General features: G+C 39.0%; 1 protein-coding gene across 2 annotated transcripts in view; it reads right to left on the bottom strand.

The window, feature by feature from the left end:
• adamts17 (ADAM metallopeptidase with thrombospondin type 1 motif, 17) overlaps positions 1-21,589 on the bottom strand; it is a 73,433-nt gene that overhangs the window by 37,253 nt on the left and 14,591 nt on the right. For both annotated transcript variants that reach the window (XM_026294364.1, XM_026294365.1), the window contains exons 4-8: positions 15,942-16,114; positions 14,212-14,295; positions 13,712-13,869; positions 9,798-9,841; positions 1,808-1,913 (exon numbers count right to left, since the gene is read on the bottom strand). In XM_026294364.1, the coding sequence (XP_026150149.1) occupies positions 1,808-1,913; positions 9,798-9,841; positions 13,712-13,869; positions 14,212-14,295; positions 15,942-16,114 (565 nt within the window). The remainder of the gene's footprint in view (positions 1-1,807; positions 1,914-9,797; positions 9,842-13,711; positions 13,870-14,211; positions 14,296-15,941; positions 16,115-21,589) is intronic.

The raw sequence follows: 21,589 nt of genomic DNA, 5'->3' as shown, positions 1-21,589 counted from the left end.
CTCTGCTCAATGTGGTTATTAAGTGAAGTTAACATACATGGAAAAAGTTTCAGGTGTACTTTGTTTACTGCTATTTAGCCAACATTAGCATACGCTCAGCAGTGATTATTGCAAAGTTTACCAGCTAAACATGTATCTGTTTACATTCTCTGCAGCATGTATGAGTCCAGTTTTCATCCCTTAAACTCATACAGTAGTGATGATGTGCCTACTAAAACTTCCACCCAATGACAGTTTGACCTCAGAGTTTATATGAACACCTTAGCGCTTGAACAGCTACTTGACACACAAGAAAATAATTACTTGTACTATGTGTGTGTGTGTGTGTGCTACTTATGTAACACTACTTTCACCCAGTGTGTGCCAGCTTGTTACCTTTTCTGGTCCCCAAAGCTGGAGCAGAGTTGGCTGATGAAAACTGTGATAACTCCTGAGGGGCCTGGCACAGCCACAAAGCTACTAAAAGGGTTCATATAATTTGGAATCATTTCCAAGTGAATTTGTCATTAGCTCTATGTTACTAGGCTGTCAGTGAAAGTATATTACAGTACGTTCTGACTGCATGTTTCCAGATTTAACAGACATATTGTCAAACAGAGTAAAAAAAATCAGCTAAGGTTGGCACATATGGTGACTATCTTCCCTGTTACCAGCAGGGTGTCTTATCTGTTTGTAAAGCTGTTACTGTAAATTGTTCATTCCCTCCCTTCTGCTCCTTGATATTTTATACTGTTCTTTTTGTGTGTTGTGTATTGTGTCAGTTCATTTGTCTGTAGAAGTGTGGGGTGTGGATAATGAGCTGCTCCAAACAAAATGGCTCTAGTGGAACTAATACAGTGTGTATTGTATTGTACATGGCTATTCCTAGTTTAATGTCTTCATTAATGTACAGGGTCTGGATGGAGAGGAGAGAAACTTGAATTATTGGTTTAGAAATTGAGTCATGGCAACTGGACTTTTTGTTTCACGACTCATCCAAGTGGCTTCTTCAGTCTAAGGTAAATTGGATAGAGATCTCAAATTTATCCCCCTGGTTTGATTCATTCCATACCTGGCCTGAATAGGCATTTTAGGGACTAATGCCCCTTTTCCATTGTACAATTTTAGCACTACTTGGCTCTACTCGACTCAATTGAACTCGGTTTAGGTCATTTTCCATTATAAATGAGTACCACCTCAATGTGGGCGGGGTTGTCATAGCACGGCGGCGCCAAACTGCTGTGATGTCTTTTATACGTGACGCAAACACATGCATATGCACCACCTTGTAGGACCACAGTGTTGTTTTGTGAGTAGCGTTAGCCATTTGCCTCGCTAAAGACGAAAAATGGAAAAACAAGCGTTTGCTGTTTATAAAAATGCCATGGTTCGTTCTTGTGTAATGACTTGCAGTGACCTCACTCCCTGGCCAATCGGTGGGATGTTACATTTTAGTATGGCCTCGGCTCGTTTGGAACCTCAGTCGAGGAGGTACCATGTACCTGATACCCGGTACTATCTCCTAATGGAAAACCCACTGCGTATCTGTGTAATATCTGTGTATGGGTGTCTACTATTCAAATGGCAACAGTATTATTTATTATAAGTTAAAGAGTAAAAAGAAAATGACTAGATGTTTCATGAAAATGTTTTTGTTAGAATAAATTTTCCTTGTCAAGATGGGTGGAAGAAATACTTCCACACACTGCTTTGGACTTGTAAACCACACACTATTCTCACAACAGCCACATCAACAAAACAGCAGCAGTGTAATGAGATGACATACTGTTGAAATCCACATTTTTAAAATAACCACAGTGAAACCTACTTGTGTCCCAGCTCATGAGCGATGGTGAAGGCCAAATTGAGTCCATTGTCCTCTGCTAGCACACACTTCCTCTTGGCACTGCACACACCGCCCAGATATGCAATACCTGTAACACAGTGGCATATGAGAGTTTCATAAATAACCTCCAGTTTGACTGTAATGTTTGACGCCACATGCTAGGTAATAAACCTAATAAACATTTTCACATGAAAGAACTTCAATAACCTCTTTTCAGAGTCAGTGAGGAGTCTTTCCTCAGCTTCCTTAATGCTTTTGTTGTGTTGAGGCTGCTATGTCCTCATTATTTGTGGTCATACAGTACCGACTCCTAAGAAACAGTCCTATAATATTTCTTTAATTCAAACCGATCAGAGGTGTAGGACTTGAATGGAACATATCAGATTGGTAATAAAGGTAAACAGTCATTATTTATGGAAACCCAAGTGTAATAGTGTATAAACATATGGCATACAACACATCTTGCAGGGGAATTTACCACATAACTATCTATACTAATATATATTATGTATAACATGTATATATTAGTGCACATCCAGCAGACAACAGATAATGATATTAGTCTTTCACTGACAGTATCCTGTTGCATTTACTGCAAACAAGAGTCAAGGACAGATACCATAAGTGCCTTGTCAAGCTGCACAAAGCACATGAATAAGTGCTGCTTAAAGGACAAATGAGGAAAAAATGACTCACTTGCTGACACTGCGCAACACGCAAGCTCCACAGCTCAGACAATTACAAATGTGATGTAAACAATTAAAAACAATCTAACAATAATTACACTGATGACAGTAAAGGGTGGAAGCACAAGCATCTCCAGCAGGAGACCATGACATAAGAATGAGATAACGTTATGCCTCAGCACCACAGGAGGAATGTGTTGATCTGTGCTGGAGGACATATTTAGATTATCAAAGTTGCAGAGCATATGATAGAAAAATACTCAATTACAAATTGTACACTGAAAATGTTAGCACAATGTACTTAACATATCAAAAGGAAAGTAGGCTACTTATGAATCAAACAAGTGGCCCCATGATTATTATACATATATACTTATTCATAACAGTTCGGAGCATTTGTAGTATAATCTCTTATATTGCTCAATTGTTACTACTAATACATTAATGTATAGGCAGCATTTTATCATGATATTTCACATATTTAGGGTACTGTAATAGTGACTGCCTTACCTAACAGTTCTACTGGCCATTATATGAATTTGTGCATGGACGATTTGAAGTTTGTTCATTTTCCACTAAGACCTCCCTGCTTCTTTTCACAGTAAGTGAGGAGCATTCACAAGACAGCGTGAGAGACAGACTGAAAGAGGATATTTCTTGTATGCAGTTTAGCCCCTGCTTAAATGAAGAATATAACATTTCCAAGATAAAGTCCAGCTACCAGTGAAAATATATGTCTCCTTTTTTCTCAGTTTTTGGCCCATTAGCACCAGATTTTCTAAAAGATCATCCAGTTTTTGATTTGTTGAGTTGGGGAAACTGTATATTACTTATGCCTTCTCATAAAATTGGCATTAACATAACCCATATGTTATTCCTTTCATTATTAAAAACATTTTGGGTGTGTGTATATCAACTAAATCTGCAGAAAGTCTTTTTTGTTGGGGAAAAAGTACGACATTTCTCTTAGTTACTGTGACTCAAAGCAATAATTGCTGCCAAAAGTTTATAAAAAGTACTGAATTTAAGGGTCTGAATACTTTAGAAACGGAGATAACTTAAATGGGAGGAAATTGCTATCGATTTAAAATGAAATCAAAAGCGTGCAAACAGTGAAGGTTTAGTTGGACAGCTGTGTGCTCACACATCCAACTGGGTGCGTAGCTGAAGCAGGAAAATAAATGCACAAAGTAACAGAAATTCCAGTGCACACAAGGTTTGTCTAGATCATCATGTGTTCCAGCCCAAATGCGACCCTCAACAGGATAGATGCTATGGATAAGGGATTGATGGATGTTCATGATTAGAAGATTATCTTCCTTTGTGTGAGCTGGAATTCTTTTTACTCTATATAATTTCTGCATTATATTCAGTGAGAACATAGGAACAGGTCAAAGTACAACAATATTTTGAAAACTGGAATGTATTTTATTATTATTAACAATAGGCATCAAATCAATTACTTCCTATTGTTTTAAAGCAGAAAGGAAGAGAGCAGACTACAAAAACTCAGGAATTGTTTCAGATCCAGGTGTACTTTTTAAGTAGTTTACTAAACAGTGCTTGCCTTATTTTTTTCACATTACCAACTATATAAAAACAACTTGCAACAAATCTCTGGCTGTGTGGTCGTAAGAGCACGGCGTCTCTTTGTCTGCCCCGTAAAATGAGGCGCTAACAGTCCACTTCAATTAATGATTCTCTCATGACTGAAACAGTGCAGTTCAATTAAGAATGGGTCAGGATGGGTCAAAGGGTCTTCTCGACCATGCAATGCTCTGACTCTCTGTATTTGCCCCATTACTAAACCATGTGCACAAATAGCTAATCCATGCTATCAAATTACTGAACCATGGCCAGAGTGGATTTAATTTGAGGTCTCGGTTTAATCATTCTCACATAGCATTTTAAACAAGTTTTGCTCGTCCTGGTTCACTGGGGATCAGTCCTCAAAAGAAGTACTCCTAAATATGACATGTGTCTCTATTATCTCATTCTTGTATTTTCTATTCACATAACGGTACAATGTATGTTCATTTCCCCCAACATTCTCCCCAGTTAACTCTGACAGTCACAGTGAGGAGTCATCTCCCGGTGAGGAGCTGTTTTTCATAAATCATTTGTTGGTGCTGTCAGAGTTTCATGAAACAGGTTTGATCAATGAGTACTGCCTATGCAACAATGTAGTCTTGCTGATGGTTTCTACAGAGTAAAGTGTCTTTTTTTGTTATGTAAAAATGTAACGTTGTGGTTGCAAGGCTGAGTGAGCAGCTTTCATTGGAATGAATGACCTTGCATGTTTGGTTCATGAGGTCCTCATTAGCTGGCCAGATTCCCTTCAAATGACCCTGGGTGCTAGTCTGGAGCAGGCCTTTATCATACTGGCCCTATAAAGCCCATGTGAATAAAACAAAGCTGAGTGGTGAAGCTTTACAATGAGGTCAGAGGTGTGGCTGAGATTTTCTGCAACATCAAAGATCCGTTGAAGCCAGCACTTCTGAGGCAAAAGCCCCCAGACAAAAGCTGCTGTGGTTATCAGTGCTGGGCTCTGACCTGCTGTTCGGGGCGAGCTGGCTGATTAAACAGTGATGTGTTGGCTCACATAGCTGGCGGTACATCCAGCCAGACAGCCTCAAAACAGCCACAAAGCCTTATCAGGCCTCTGGACTCACAGCACAGCGCTGCCCATAAGCAACTTCAGCCAGCCATTTATTTTGCGCTAATTAGCCGTTACAACATGAAGGGCTTTCCATTGAGCCACTGAATCCTGGGCAGTCAAAGCTCCCAGTGCTGACCAAACATGCCTGAGTCAGCCTGGAAAAGAAGCTTTGTTCACCCTCTCACACACAAATAACATGCACATGCATACATATATGCAGACATCCTTGCACATATAACTAATGCAAATACTTCACTGAAAACTGACCCCGACCTTTATGTCACACTAACCTCTGATAATCTTCACATTTGTTTGTGTAAACAAGATGACTAGGTAAATGGTATGGCAGCTGCAGGCTGACAACAAGATGATGGCCACCACAAAAGCCTTCAGAGGCCACATGAACAACAGAGCAAACAAAACCAGATGTTTCTGATCCAAAGCCAAAGATTTGAGTTTTAGGAAACTGCATGGCTTGTTTAGATATGTACCTGTTAAAATAACCTGATCACAGATGAACACAGCCTTATGGTTAGGAAACAGAGAGTGGAGAGTCCCTGTGTTGATGCTGTGTGGGTATGTCAAATCTGAGGACACCTCAATACAGGCTCCGCTTTCACATTAAACATTTGAACGACTGTTTATCTAAATGTATAAATGTATCAGTGCAGCTTCCATCATATGTTTGTTCAAATAAATGAGAGATTATTAAAATACCTAGTCATCCCAACCTCCTTGTGGTTAGTGAAGATGTTTGATCAGCAACTAAAACTTCATGAGTCTTTGGACTCATATTAAAATGCTGTTCCATGGCTGTTTCTGGATTTTGGGAACTTTTTGCATGAAAAGCTGGAGACAACTTGGAAGGAAAAGCAAGGAGAGGCTACATGGGTGGCAGGGGTTTTGAAGCAGGACCTTTTATGACTGGAATGATTATAGTGAGAATCAAAGTGGGTCACACACTTTGGGTCTGCATGCACAAACAGCAGAAGTGTTCTCATTGAGCAGGAAGATTAGCAGGTTAAGAGTATTATGGAAAGGCAGAGCTATGCAGGGACATGCATGGCCAGGAGCTGTTCAGTGCCTCATAACACACAGCACTGTTTCTGTCTGCATCTACTTCCATTACCTCATAGCTACAGTAAGTGCATGCTGATAATATGTCGTAATGTGTGGGTAGTGGTGTTATGTAAAGTAACACTGAGATATGAAGGCAGTCAGAGATGGTGCAGTCAGTTTCATATACCTATCACCTATCATATAAATACCTTGACACTGATTAGCAAATTATTATTGTGTATTATATAACTGACCAAATTTTGGGAAACCCCTTTTAAGTCAAAGGTTTGGATACACTTTCCCAATGAATTCAGCGGGAAAGTGATAAGATTGCTGCTTAGCTGGTGAATCCAACTTCATCTTAAGAGGTAAGTGTTTAGGGATCAGTACAGAGTTGACCAAGAAGAATTACATCCTTCTCTATAGCAATTTTGAGAATTCAGTTCATCCTTGTTTAATGATTTTCTCCTTCAGATTATGTGAAAGCCACATCTAAGGGCAGGTACTGGTTTGAAAATTGAACTTTGATTTACCATATTAGACTCATGGTTGATATTGTTGATTTGAGTTTTTCCCCATTATAGATGTAAAGAACATTATCATCCCTTATATAATTAGTGTTCAGCAATATGCTTTGAACTACAATAAATTCTGGTACTAATCTATTAAAGCAGTTGACACAGAAGTACAGCTGTATCAATAGTAGGGAATACTTCCATTGCCCATGTGCACATTGGCCTGGCTGAGCATACCCCAACCTAACCAGGAGTGCCCAGATAGTGCCCTTTCCAGGCAGACTGGATACTTCAACCTGCTGGTTGACACATTAGCACAGACAACAATCAGAGGTTTCCTCTGGGCAGCCTGCAGTCACATGAAAGCAACCCTCTCATTGTCCATGGAAAACTCCAGCACAGAGGTGCACAGCCAGGGGCTCATGAATATCCACACACCAGACACTTGACTGCAATTTGCGTCACACTGCCTGAGTTCACGGAAATAGAAACCATAGTTTAATTTCCCTGCATGTGCAACAGCAGGACAATGACTATGAAAACACCCTGACACATGCAAGAATGATTTTTCAATTAATCAGAATTTAAACATTTGGTCTCACCCACAAGCCATACCAAATTATTATTTTTTTTGTCACTGACATTTTTATGTGCAGGCATTCACCCTGAAAAAAGACAGATTAAGTGGATGCCTGGACACCTTTATCCATTACTTCATGTACCTAATGTAAGACGGCTGTTTGATTGGGCAGCGAAGCAGGTTTGAATGGAACTATTTTGGCAAGCGTCACCTTTTATCTGCCATTATGCTAAACTATGACTAGAATGTTTCCGGCTGAACCACATACAGCACCACATGGAATACCAATGGCTCAGAAAAAGACAAAGTAATTTTCTAAATATTAACAACTCCCCATAAAACCTGGAAAAATGCAATTTTGCATTAAAGAGTCTTTATTTACAGTAAAAACAAATACACTCATGTACAAGCCACTGGATCTGATATGAAACTGAACTGCTCCTGGCAACAGAGCAGCAACTGAAAATATGAGGTCTCTTTAAAAGGGAAGCAAACGAGACAGCCAGTCACACATGCAACGTATTTGCTCACACTCAAATAACCAATGTGTTCCCACACACACACACACACACACACACACACACACACACACACACACACACACACACACACAGGCACAGTCATGTCTTACTATAGTTGTGAAGACACTTTTTGTTCCATAACCTTTAAACATCACAGCTAATGCTTTACCCTAACCTAATTTTAACCTTACTCCTAAAACCCAGTCTTAACCCTCTAAAAGCTCTTTAAAGTTGTGAGGACCAGCTAAGATATCGTCATAATGATAAATGTTATACCTCTCAATGGTGCACAATATAATAAAGACATGCACACACAGACACACACACAGATTCTCCTCATAAAAGACATAAAAAGTGTCAGGGGGCCCTCTCTTAATTTCAGCTTCAGATGCTGGCGTGTGGAAACATTCATACTCCTCCCTGAAAAGGAAGGAATAAAGGAAATTCCTCCTTGTGCAAAAATCAGCAGATTTGCTGGACTCTGTTCAAAGGTGTATATCATATGACAAGACTTCCCTGTGACAGGCACTTGTGAGGGGCTGCTGCTTGATATGGAAGTATATTACAGTGCTTAACTCAGATAGTGTCAGTGCACAGTTTCTCTGTTTGTTTACTACTTGTATTCTGTTTCTCTGTCAGTTATAGTTAAGGGAATATTCATGCTCGTTCATGTGTTCATATGGTCAAATTGGAAAACAAGCAGAAAAGAAAACTGCTTTAACTTTTATGGATTAAAGCCAACTCTTTGGCTTCCAAGAGCATAAATCATAATAGTGAATGTGAGTTCCAGCATTACATAATACAGAAACAGAGAGGTTCACAGAGGCAGATCAAATCCAAGTAGCAAAATCAACAGGACTACACAGAGTAGATCATTCTCTAGCAACACTGTGTTCTGCAAAGAATGTTTATGTACTACTAATTTCTTTTGCACACGTATGTTTTAGAGGAAACATAGTTGCTGTCTGGATTATATTCACTGGGAACATGTTTTTCCAGTGCAGGAAATGTAATGTTATTATACAGGCCGGTAAATTGTTGAAACTCAAGACTCAGAGACAACAGAGATGTCTTTCCCAAACCTCAAATATGGAGTTTTATGGAGCTTTAAGTTGTCTGAACAGAACAAGAAAAGTGTTAATCATGATATAGTTGTCAGTAACAGATTGTGTAGGTAAATAAATATGTATGCCAATACATTATCAGACTGATAGTGCAGTCCCTGCATTCATTTAATAAGGCCCTTGTGACAGTACAGGGGTGCAAAGCAGTGGGCTCCAACGAATAAATCCAGGCTCTACTTTTGCCACACTGCACTGCAAAGTTACCCAGCAATCTGACAGATCCCCTTTTTAGAGAAGGAGAGGAAAGATACAAAGCATACATATGTTGTATGTATTCATGGTTGCTTTTGTATATACAGCACTTTGGGGTCAACTACATGATTGCTGGAAATGTGCTATATAAATAAAATTAAGTTATGTTGAATACACTCTAGTAAATCTGTCCAGCTACACATGGTAAAGATCTTTTGCCTCAACAGAGAAAATACAGGAAAAATCGTCTTTTCCTGAAAAAGCCCTAAACAAGCTCTTAGGTTTTCCAGAAGGAAATTATATGTTAAATGCCAAAGGTGGCAACACACTGCCTTACAATTCAGTCACACATTTGGATACAACATGCCTGGGTGTATCTGGACTTCAGTGAATTTGTATTTGGTTATCTTTTTTGCTGACCATGTGTACATACTCTGGACCAACTGGACAATTGTCTAAATTTGTTTCCACACTCTGTTCTTCTTTTTTGTGTCCTAGTAATTCGTTAAAGATGTTGTAGAGAACTGTGTAGTCGTACACAGTGACTATAAGATTTTATCCCATTTTGTTTAAATTATGTCAGTGATGGTTAAGTACAAGTGTGTGCGTGAGAGTGAGAGATGTGAGCGTACTCACCTACTGTGTCACAGGGTTCGTCTTTATGAACACAGAAATCTGTCCTGAAAGAGAAATAAGACAGAGGTTATAGCACTGACTCCTAACATAGGTCACCACTCAAGTAGAATCTGTCACACTTGTCAAGGCTCTGGATAAAAGTTATTCTACAAAAAATGTCACGGGAATAAAAGCACACATTTTCAGACAGTCTCTGGAAATATGGAGTTGCACTCAAACACTAAAACGAATGCATTTTTGCTACACATCCATATACTTACAATTGTAATATTCATCAAGAAGTTTTTCTTGACATTTATAATATCCATTGGTGATAAAGATATTATTGGAATATTTCCATTTCTGGGACACTGCTCATATACAGGAATTTTCATCTTTTTTCCAGACATTTTGGGCAGGTCAAGTAACCATTTAGGACCCATCAATGAATGTTTCCTGAAAGTACAGTTTTGAAATAAGGTTAAGCTAGTCATGGGTTTCCCGTGACCTAAAGATTTATGTTAACCCAGGGATTAGAAATAGAAATGTATGAAGCATGGTTTTGTCACTTTGTCTATAATGTTAGCAGACAACTGAGATTTATCACGCATTTGATGGTGGGTTTGTCAATGATTGCCTAGACCTCTGAGGAGCTATGGAGGAACATGGGGGAAACATGGCATACACAGGGTAAAGATAGAAACTGTCATTTGTCACTGTCATCAATTCTAAGATGAAAAAGATGCACAAGACTGGAAAGAGTAAGAGCTGTCAGCGAGAGACATTTATGTCCACAGATAATATAAACTGAGAACTGAGCCCCAGGGGCAATTGGAACTTAAGGGCGCTGTGTTTGGAATAGCTTTAACCCAAGTGTCCCCAAATTTGGGGACTTAAAGGAGCCACTACCAAACACAGCGTGAAACGATGCACTAATCCCAAAAGAATATAGTGATGTTATACATCAGCAGAATCTGGCCTACAAGAATACATAAACCGTTTTTACATACAGTGGGTACGGAAAGTATTCAGACCCCTTTAAATGTTTCACTCTTTGTGTCATTGCAGCCATTTGCCAAAATCAAAAAAGTTCATTTTATTTCTCATTAATGTACACTCAGCACCCCATCTTGACAGAAAAAAGCAGAAATGTAGAAATTTTTGCAAATTTATTAAAAAAGAAAAACTGAAATATCACATGGTCATAAGTATTCAGACCCTTTGCAGTGACACTCATATTTAACTCACATGCTGTCCATTTCTTCTGATCCTCCTTGAGATGGTTCTGCTCCTTCATTGGAGTCCAGCTGTGTTTAATTAAACTGATTGGACTTGATTAGGAAAGGCACACACCTGTCTATATAAGACCTTACAGCTCACAGTGCATGTCAGAGCAAGAGATCGAAGGAACTGCCCAAGGAGCTCAGAGACAGAACTGTGGCAAGGCACAGATCTGGCCAAGGTTACAAAAGAATTTCTGCAGCACTCAAGGTTCCTAAGAGCACAGTGGCCTCCATAATCCTCAAATGGAAAAAGTTTGGGATGACCAGAACTCTTCCTAGACCTGGCTGTCCAGCCAAACTGAGCAATCGTAGGAGAGGAGCCTTGGTGCGAGAGGAAAAGAAGAACCCAAAGATCACTGTGGCTGAGCTCCAGAGATGCAGTAGGGAGATGGGAGAAAGTTCCACAAAGTCAACTATCACTGCAGCCCTCCACCAGTCGGGGCTTTATGGCAGAGTGGCCCGACGGAAGCCTCTCCTCAGTGCAAGACACATGAAAGCCCGCATAGAGTTTGCCAAAAAACACATGAAGGACTCCCAGACAATGAGAAATAAGATTCTCTAGTCTGATGAGACCAAGATTGAACTTTTTGGCGTTAATTCTAAGCGATATGTGTGGAGAAAACCAGGCACTGCTCATCACCTGCCCAATACAATCCCTACAGTGAAACATGGTGGTGGGAGCATCATGTTGTGGGGGTGTTTTTCAGCTGCAGGGACAGGACGACTGGTTGCAATTGAAGGAAAGATGAATGCGGCCAAGTACAGAGATATCCTGGAAGAAAACCTCTTCCAGAGTGCTCAGGACCTCAGACTGGGCTGAAGGTTCACCTTTCAACAGGACAATGACCCTAAGCACACAGCTAAAATAACAAAGGAGTGGCTTCGGAACAACTCTGTGACCGTTCTTGACTGGCCCAGCCAGAGCCCTGACCTAAACCCAATTGAGCATCTCTGGAGAGACCTGAAAATGGCTGTCCACCAACGTTCACCATCCACCCTGACAGAACTGGAGAGGATCTGCAAGGAAGAATGGCAGAGGATCCCCAAATCCAGGTGTGAAAAACTTGTTGCATCATTCCCAAGAAGACTCATGGCTGTACTAGCTCCAAAGGGTGCTTCTACTCAATACTGAGCACAGGGTCTGAATACTTATGACCATGTGATATTTCAGTTTTTCTTTTTTAATAAATTTGCAAAAATTTCTACATTTCTGTTTCTTTCTGTCAAGATGGGGTGCTGAGTGTACATTAATGAGAAATAAAATGAACTTTTTTGATTTTGGCAAATGGCTGCAATGACACAAAGAGTGAAAAATGTAAAGGGGTCTGAATACTTTCCGTACCCACTGTATCCCAAACACAACTCAAATGACTTACTTAAATATAAAATTTCACACTGCACCGCTCTGCTACTGGAACACTTTATGCAAATCACACAAGCCCACTCCAAATGAAAGCTGAGACTGCGCAGACTCTCAGAGTCTGCTCTGATGTAACAACATGGTACAACAAAGCATCAGAGAGATAGAAGCCAAAACACAGCAGCACAAATTGCTTTGCCTGGCAATAGCTGTAACATTTCTCTTTTCTTTGCAGTTTTGCTGTTTATAGCTAAATCCTCTTAGAGCTGTGTTATGTGACATTCAAATCACTCCGGGACTTTCTGAAGAGCTTTTTCCAGCAGAGTTCTAAAAAAATGGTTGTTCTTACTCCTTTCCTGCAAATAAAATGCCACCATCTGGGCATAGCAAAAGCTGAGCCAATTTCAACAATTTTTGCCAAACAACCCTACACTGCCATGTGCTACCCCCTTCATTACCAAGCAGACTCCACTCAAATGAATCATAGAACTGTGTTTTTAGATGGGGGGGGTTAAAGTCAGTATGAAGCCTTAGGTGCAACACAGCATACATTTTATTCCACTTAAATCAAATTTAACTGGCCATGCTCATCAAAATAGTCCCTTCAACTAAACTTCTTGCTACATTATAGTGCTAATGCATTTATTTTCAAGGAAAGAAGGGAGAATACTCTGGAAAGGCCAGGTGTGGACTGAAGACTTGGAAGTTATAAACATTTAAAGTAGCTGTTTTTTACAACTCTAAGCAAAGCTGAGTGTACTAGCGCCACAGCAACAACAATGGAGGTGGAGAGGATCCCACTGACACGTGGGAATCCTCAGCTTGGTGTGAACAGATGCATGTCAGCATCTGGGAACCAGTCCCCAACAAGACCCAAGCCCCCAGGAACAGCACAGGGCTGTGAAGCAATATTGGCACAGTGGCCAAACTCTCTTACTGAAGGCTCTGTGTTCATCACATGACGCACACTGGCCCAAAAAGCCTTTTTTTCTTGTAGACAATAGTTGAAATGTAGCAACTCTAAATAGTGAATATATTTTACACAAACCCTGTAAAATGACTTATCATCAGATTCTGATCTAGTGGAACCACTACGATTTTCAAAAGTCATAGCAGCTCTTTCACTTTCGCATTGTTTTATAGGCACAACAACATCCAGAAAATTTTTATGGCTGTAAAGGAAGGATGTCTACTTGTAATCAGATATTCAGAAAAACACAGCTGGTCAAAGAGCTGAGATCACATTTATTACATTTAGGATTCATTATTATTCATTCATACTGGCTACATACCTGGTTACCAACACAGCAGTATCCACTGGTGGGATATCATCCCTTCCACCAGGTACATGGTTGGTACCAAGGTACCTTGGGCCCCCAAATTCTTGATACTGCCAGTTACAGAAGCTCTCCAGAGACCTTTCTCCATGATGGCCCACTTTTAGCCTTTGCTGCCAAACAGAAACAGAGCAAATTAAATTCATCCACTCTGGTACTTTGACCCAATGTCTCATTTAACTTTAAATTTGCATTTTTTACAAGCATTTTTTACAGCCACAGTGTTATTGAAAACTTCAAAGAGAATACAAGTTATAAGATAGATTCTAGTGGTTACAACAGTCCTGCATCACTGGGTCTGCTACCTATTATCTAAAACTTCAGCTCATGCAAGCACTGACTACAAGAACTTTTGACAAAAGCACTAAGAACCTTCAGAGAAATTCAGTGATTTACAGCATCTGGTCCCCATATAATTAAAAAAAGAGTCAAAGAGGATGAAAAGTCACACTTACTGGACGGCTGTGAAGCAACACCAGCTTGGTGACTCGAATGTTGACCCTGACTCCCAAACTCTGATGGTGGAACATGTTGTAGACCTGCAAAAGTCAGAACAGCTACTATAGATTTTATTGTCATAGAAGGAAAGGTGTAAAGGAAGGACACATGAGCAGAGAGAAATCAAGTGTATGCCCAGTTTTATGGTATCATTTAAAAAACGACACAAGCCACAGACAATGTTTCTGTGTTCAGTGTCAATGTATATATGTACAGAAACATCTTTGCCACAAATGCCTCCCTGTCGCACCAAACGTCTGTCTCAGGTTTATCTGGTGAAGACAACTGCTGCTGTTTGGATGCAACGATTGGAAGAAATGTAGTGCTGATAATAATAGTACAGTAAACTCCTGAAATTCACAGGGGTTACGTTCCTAGAGCACCCAGGAATTCTGAAAAAAGTGAATTTTGGATGTGGTCAAAAAAATGGACAATTTGAGGACATTTTGATTTCATCTGTTCTAGATGTTTTGGTCAGAAAAAAACAAGATTTCTGACAACATCACATTGGGCTAGAGGTCCTCCATTTGGACCTTGCTCAAAATGAATGACTGAATAACCGACCTGAATGAAACATGCCTAACAATTATTTACAAAGCAACAAGAGCAAGAATATTCCACTTGTTTATCCTTGCAGTCTTAAGTAGAAAGACAATTATATTATTATTAAGTCTATTATTATATATTATTATTCCAATATTTTTCTATAACAGAGAACCAAACAGCTTAGGTTTCTAGGGTTTTATCTCATTGTACTCCCATTCTTTCAGAGTTATCCTTAAGAATGCCACCTTTCCTGCATGTGCTACTTGAACCAGTTAGAGTGAATTTAGTATGGATTCAGCCAAATGCAGCTCCCACATTTGGTCTAAGTCGACTAGTAGTAACTTCATCTTTGGACTTTGATAAAAGGCTGAGTGCATTTCACTATTTCCCAACCTTTTGTACACTTATTGATTATTTAATAGTTCAAGTAGTATTGAAAATATTCATACAGCCTTAAGGAAAACAGGTTTTGCTGTCTTATTGTGCATGTCTCTCCACTCTCCCTGTCTGGCCTCCAGTGCTTGAGCCAAAGCTGGAAGGCTCCTCTGTGTTTCAAATACTAAGCAAGCTTATTCAGTTGGCTGGTCAGGACTGCTATAACACAGGGCTGCATTGATGAAAAACTCGGGATGTAGTTTTGGCTCACCTCCATCAGTAATGCAAAACACTCCACCAGTGAGTAAATTGAGTAAACAGGTACACCAGTATCATGGTTTTTACGTCATACTGGGGATGTGAAATTGGAAACACATGGAAACTCTGTATATGTGATGACCAAGTTAGTCTTGAAAATCTAGAAAATCTATCATTACTTTAATAAGTTTGAGTCTGTCTGACACAACCAGAGTGTGTACATATGTGCTATGGTTGATGTCATCAATCCTCCTTGCCACAAAAAGATCCCTCCCTAAAGAAACATCCATCTATGCAGAAAGTTCATATGAATGTTGAGGAGCCCCAGACAAATCATAGTGGTATCTTCCAAACCTGCTATTTTTCTACAACTTCCCTCACTGTGTTAACTATCCCTCCACGAGGGCTAAGCAAGGAAACAAAGTATAGCTTTGGAAAATGTCCATTTACTTTGTCTAACAAAAAATATTGGTGGTTAGAGGACTGTATTTGTTTGTAGGATTCTTACCATGTTCATGACAGTCAGGAGGAACCTCTGTGCAGCCTCACCACCATGGTACTGCACCATATCTGAGTCTGCCACCACCACCGTCTCCACAATATATGTGTCGTGCAGGCGAATGGCGTTTCTTTTCCCACGACCCTCTTCATCCACCTTTGACCTCTTTTCTTTCTTCTTCCCTACCACAAACAGGCAGACAGGCAGACAGAATGACCAAGGTTAGAAAAACTACACCAGAGGTAAAAGTAATACAGTGACGCATCACTCATCACTCTTTACAGATTTTAATATAATTGTAGTATTAAATCAAGAGTTGTAAACGCGTGTAATTGAAGTGTGTAATTAAAGCTTTTGGAGAAAAAGTAACTGACTGAATCATGACACAGGCCCAAGTGAAGCCTTGGGATCAACCAAAGAAGAAAACAGCAGAGTGGCTGCTGGGAAAGCAGACAAAATTGTTGATGGATATAGTATTACTTCACTCAGGTTCACTCAAGGTTCTCATCAAGTCAGAGGTTTGTAATGATCTCCAAGGTTACCACTACAGCGTAACACACTCCTTAACAATCTGGAGGAGATGTGCCTCCATGCACTGCCACCCTCCTGTTCTTTTTGACAGGTTCACCTTTACCATCTACCTCCAGTTTTTCATCACAGGGAGATTCTGCTTTCACCATTTGCCTCATGGTCTCTCTCCAGTGGGTGTTGCCTTCACCTTCTTCTTGGTTGTTTTCCAGTTCAGTGTTCTTCACTCTTGATTTCCTGCTTGCCCACCAGACGGGCTGATTCTTAATGTGCTATCTGGGGAAACACTGGGAACATTGCAGGGCCTGGCTCAGGGTTTTTTGTCTTGTTTGACAAAACTTGTCTTGCTGCCTCATAGCTCAGATGTTTTGCATTTTAGCAAAAATCAGCAAAAATCATCGATCGCTTAAGGATCAAAATGGCAATGACAAGAATCCAAGGGCTACAATCAGGCAAATGTATACTGTATCTTTAATGATCATCAGAAACATGTGGTTAGGCTAATGCTAATGTACAAAACTGCTACTTAAAACCTGCTGCAGGGCAGAGAATAGTCAAATAAAGTTACCTCACAACAGCTTCTAGCAACCCTGGAATATAGATAGAGGTGAAATCTGGATTCTCTTCAATTGTGAACCTTTTTAAAATTATTTCTTTCTACTTTCTCCAGTATGATTAATTGTTACATTTTAGGGAAACATTATCATGACAAATAAAATATTGTTAAGGTGTAAGCTTTCGCTAGTGAACTTCATGGTTGTATGACACAATTTATAACCTAGTTGCCTTATATAAGGTGAGACTTAATAATAATGAGCCATGACTGTATCTGTAAAAATGGCTTATGTGATTCCATTATAAATATAATATTATAACAATTATTTTGGTATTGGAACATGAGTATCATATTTGGACAGGTATCAATGGAGTACCCAGTCCTAATGTGTTACATTGTCCTTTGTCATTAGTAAGCAATTCCTAACTGAGTCAATACTCCACTGGTTACAACAATGAGCTCTTGAATTACTTGGCTCAGAGTGAATTCAGGTCCTCCAGTGCATAAACCTACTTCTTTACTCATTATTACTGTTGACATTAAATTGGCTTGTTAACAATGTTAAAGAGATTTTAACATCCCCCCATGTGTTTAGCTAGCTGGAGGCTCCAACGTCAATGTGGAACCGCTTACTTTAAGAACTCAGCAGCCACCTCTGCACAGGCCAAGTTCTAGCTTGGAATGAACTCTGTATTGTTTGGCCCATCTGGTGTCTGTTTAGCTTGTTTCCTGGAGTGTACAAATGTGACTGATAGATGTTTTGTTTTTAGGGAAGCTCTGACAGGCCTGTGACAATGCACCATAAGAGTGGGGGCTCACTGTAACGTTGCATTATGGACTCACACAGGACACTGACTCCCAACCAAAAACCAAGGGAGCCCCAGTGTATTGGAAGCCAACTAGGTGGAATAATCTGTGTATTGTTGCATATGTACTCCCTTAAAGTGTTGCATCTCACACTCTATTCTGATGAACTGGAGGCTGTAATTCTAGTAGAGTGCAATTAGCAGGTAAACTATATTGTTTGGTGGTTTTGCATTTGTTTTTCTGAAGTGAACAACCTTCTTGCAAATTACTATGTTTTCAAATTATTTAAGAAGTAATATAACTTGGCTGTAAAAAAACAGTGGAATAACATAATTTAAAAGCTTTGCAGCTCCCATTAAACCTCGGCCAACTGGAGCATTGTCCCACACCACTGCAAACAAATTTCAGTCTCTAAAGAAAATGAGTTATCAGTGAGAAACAAACTATCTGTAAGAAATCAATCATGAATATGATGAATATTCATCAGAATCATTCCATAACTAAATCATCATCTCTAGAATGAATTAAATGTGAACAAGAGATATTGGAAATTCATAGGATTTAAAGAAAAAATAAAATGAGAAATAACAACATACATGTACAAGTGTACTATTATGAACTAAACAATTACACAATAACAGCAAAACAATGATTAATTAAAGAAAACCAATAAGATGTCTGTGGATTGTGGCATACAGTCAGGCTGGGATGGGGTCTGTTGCTGTCAGGTCAAGAAGTAAGAGTGTTAAAGTGAGTCTTTGCCAGCTAACAAAGAGATCAAAGCTACACTCACTTTTTAAAAGGAGTCTTTCTTTAGTGTAAGCAAGTTGGCCAATAGGGAGTGGTTTACCCAAAGGAAGGATCAGGATGGAAGGACGACTATGGTGAGTCAAATCTCACAGGCACTCCTCTAAGTACTCACAACCTTGTTTTATCTTTTAAAGAAGTGACCCACATAAAAATACAATCGAATTATTTCCTGTGTCAAATCATCACGAGCCAAAGATACATGTGGGATTGACACTGTCTTAACCCATAAAGATGTTCTCATTCCAGTTATTTGTAAAATCATTAAATGGTCAATCAGCACAGGAGTGTTTCCCAGGTGAGCATATGGATGTGGTCAATTACAGACACGTTAGCATAATTCCAGCAGTGTCAAAAATTATTAAAAAATATATATCTGTATAAAAAGTATACAGATATAAGTATATATCTGAACAAACTGCATCACACTTAGATGCAATCAATACTTTACATCATATGCAGTTTAGCTTAGGAAAAACTACTTCACTGACACTGCAAATAATTTACTGATAAAAAAACATCAGGTCTAAATTGGATAAGGGGGGTGTATTTGGCTCTATACTTTTTGATCTTAGGAAAGTGTTCGACTCAGTTAAACATGAAATCTTAATTAGTAAACTGCCTAAATATAATTTCTAGCTACAGTAATTCAATGGATAGAATCATATTTGGAAAACAGAAGACAGTGTATTCGGGACAGTATTAGCACTTCTGACAATAATAATCGTATGGGTGTGCCACAGGGTTCAACTTTACATTAGTGATCTGCCAGATGCTTGTCCATCGACAACATGTCAAATGTATGCAGATGACACAATCATATATATTTATTCAAAAACTAAGAGCCAGGTTGTTAACGAACTCTCAGCTTCAATGGTATCTATACAAAGCTGGCTTAACAATTCATGTTTACATTTAAACCTCAAAAAACCTGTCATGATTGCTAGGAAAAAATAAACAGTGGACCAAGGATACAAATATTTGGGCATTGTTATTGATTCCAAACTTGCATTTGAATCACAAATGAAGAAAGTTCTGAATAATATAAAATTTAATTCAGCAAATTTCAGACACATTCAAAATAATTTAACCATTGTGAAGTGTTTAAATTAGTGTTCTACTAATTTTACTGATAGTTTTTTGTGTTTTGTAAATGTTGTAAGTTTTGATGTTTTGTGTTGAGGTTGTGTGTTTGTTTTTGTTCTTGTGGTGTTGTGTCATCGTGCAAATGTGATGTTTCTCTTCTATGTGTTATCTGTGCATATTTGCGTGTTTTTATTAATCATTTGTTCATTAATATACATCCTTTCTATGTATGTTTGAATTTTTGTGAAATGTCTGTCGATTTGCTGTAACATCAAGCTGTCATGGCACTGCAGATGAAAATTAGCCTGTATGGCCAAATCTGGCATATTTACATGACTTATAGTGTTCATGCTTATTAATATGCCCAGTTTAAATAAATAAATCATAAATCATAAAGGGTCTAGCCCACAGGATAGGTGGTCCCTTCTGGCAAGATCATTAATCTTCTGACTCCACATGTCTTAAATGGAGAAAACCAATGTCTACACTTTAACAGGTCATTTCAAGACCAACAATTTAGATGCATTAAGCTAAGAATTCTTTCAAGCAGTGTTCTGAGAGTATGCTGGGTCATATATGTCTGGTCCATTGAGAATATGTCTAATAATTATTATCATTATGCGTTATGTCTGCCTGGGGAAGGTATCATATGTGCTGTAACTGTGTATCATATGTGTTCTTGGATGGAGCTGCCTCAGGATGTAAAATGGAGACTAGAAACCTGTATGTTACAACATTATGCTGTCATAAAACAGTGAGGTTAAGACCAGGAAGTACGTACAGTAAACATTGTTAGTGCCTTCCAATATATTCACACACTATATAATTAATTATAACATAATTAAATTATAGGGTACATATATTACATAAGATTTGATTTAAAGATTATATGTGAATGACAAAAATTTACTAGAAGATGTGCACTTTGTTAAATTAAATCAAAGTTTTGGGCAGAGAGGGACAGGAGTGTGTCTTCTGTGCCTACAAATGAGATGAGAATGAACTTAGGTGGGAAAGTCTGACTGAATATGGTTGTGCACACTCAGCTTGTGTTTTCACAGATGACTCTGTAGTTGAAGAACTTTCTGCTGATGTGTTTTTTTAATGATAATGGAAACTATTCTCTTTTGTAAAGTTTAGTAGAGAGTAGTGTGATGATTGGAGAACTGTGAGTTCAGACCCCGGTCACATAGCACTTACAAAAAGCATCTGTGTTCTCTCAATTGTCAATCCTCAAGCTCTTTTGGGTGTAAATCCACTTGTAGTGTTGCTATTCGGTTTGTTTTGTAACGCCCAGAATGTCAGACATCATCACATACACTCCTGGAGAGAGAGGAATGGGGATCTTGCTGATCAAAGGCCCTGATTAATTTGGATTTATAGTTGGAAGGAGGAGTGGGTGAAGAAGGTTCAGTTTAGTGCTGGGAGTATGGTACAGTATATGGCACATGTGTGGTCCTACAAATCTGTGAAGCATTGTTTTATACTGTTTTCCTAAGATACCAAATATTAAAATATAACCACACTTAAAAAAAACTGAAGTCAATTTTTTGGTGGATTTCTGGTGGACAATGGACACCTCAAACACCTCAGGTTGAGGGAATAATGAATACATTTAATGTCCTGAGAATCCTGAGATTTGTTTTGGTTCTTCTTTCAATTCAAACTTTAAATGGTTGTGATTAACACAACTCTTCATTGCCTTACAAATCAAGTGATATGTGTATGTTCTGGTCTTACAGCTTTGTGGTAAAGATTTGACTGGTAACTCTCTGAGGGTTAAGGCTAGACAACTAAGGGTTGGTATTTTAGATATTTTTTTCAAGTCCTGCCAACCTCAACTAGCATCTAACAAGGGAACAAGGGAACACAA

The sequence above is a fragment of the Mastacembelus armatus genome, chromosome 3 (assembly GCF_900324485.2).
Source record: "Mastacembelus armatus chromosome 3, fMasArm1.2, whole genome shotgun sequence".
Taxonomy (NCBI): domain Eukaryota; kingdom Metazoa; phylum Chordata; class Actinopteri; order Synbranchiformes; family Mastacembelidae; genus Mastacembelus; species Mastacembelus armatus.
The sequence above is the reverse complement of the archived record's forward strand: the minus strand, read 5'-3'. Positions and strand labels throughout refer to the sequence as shown.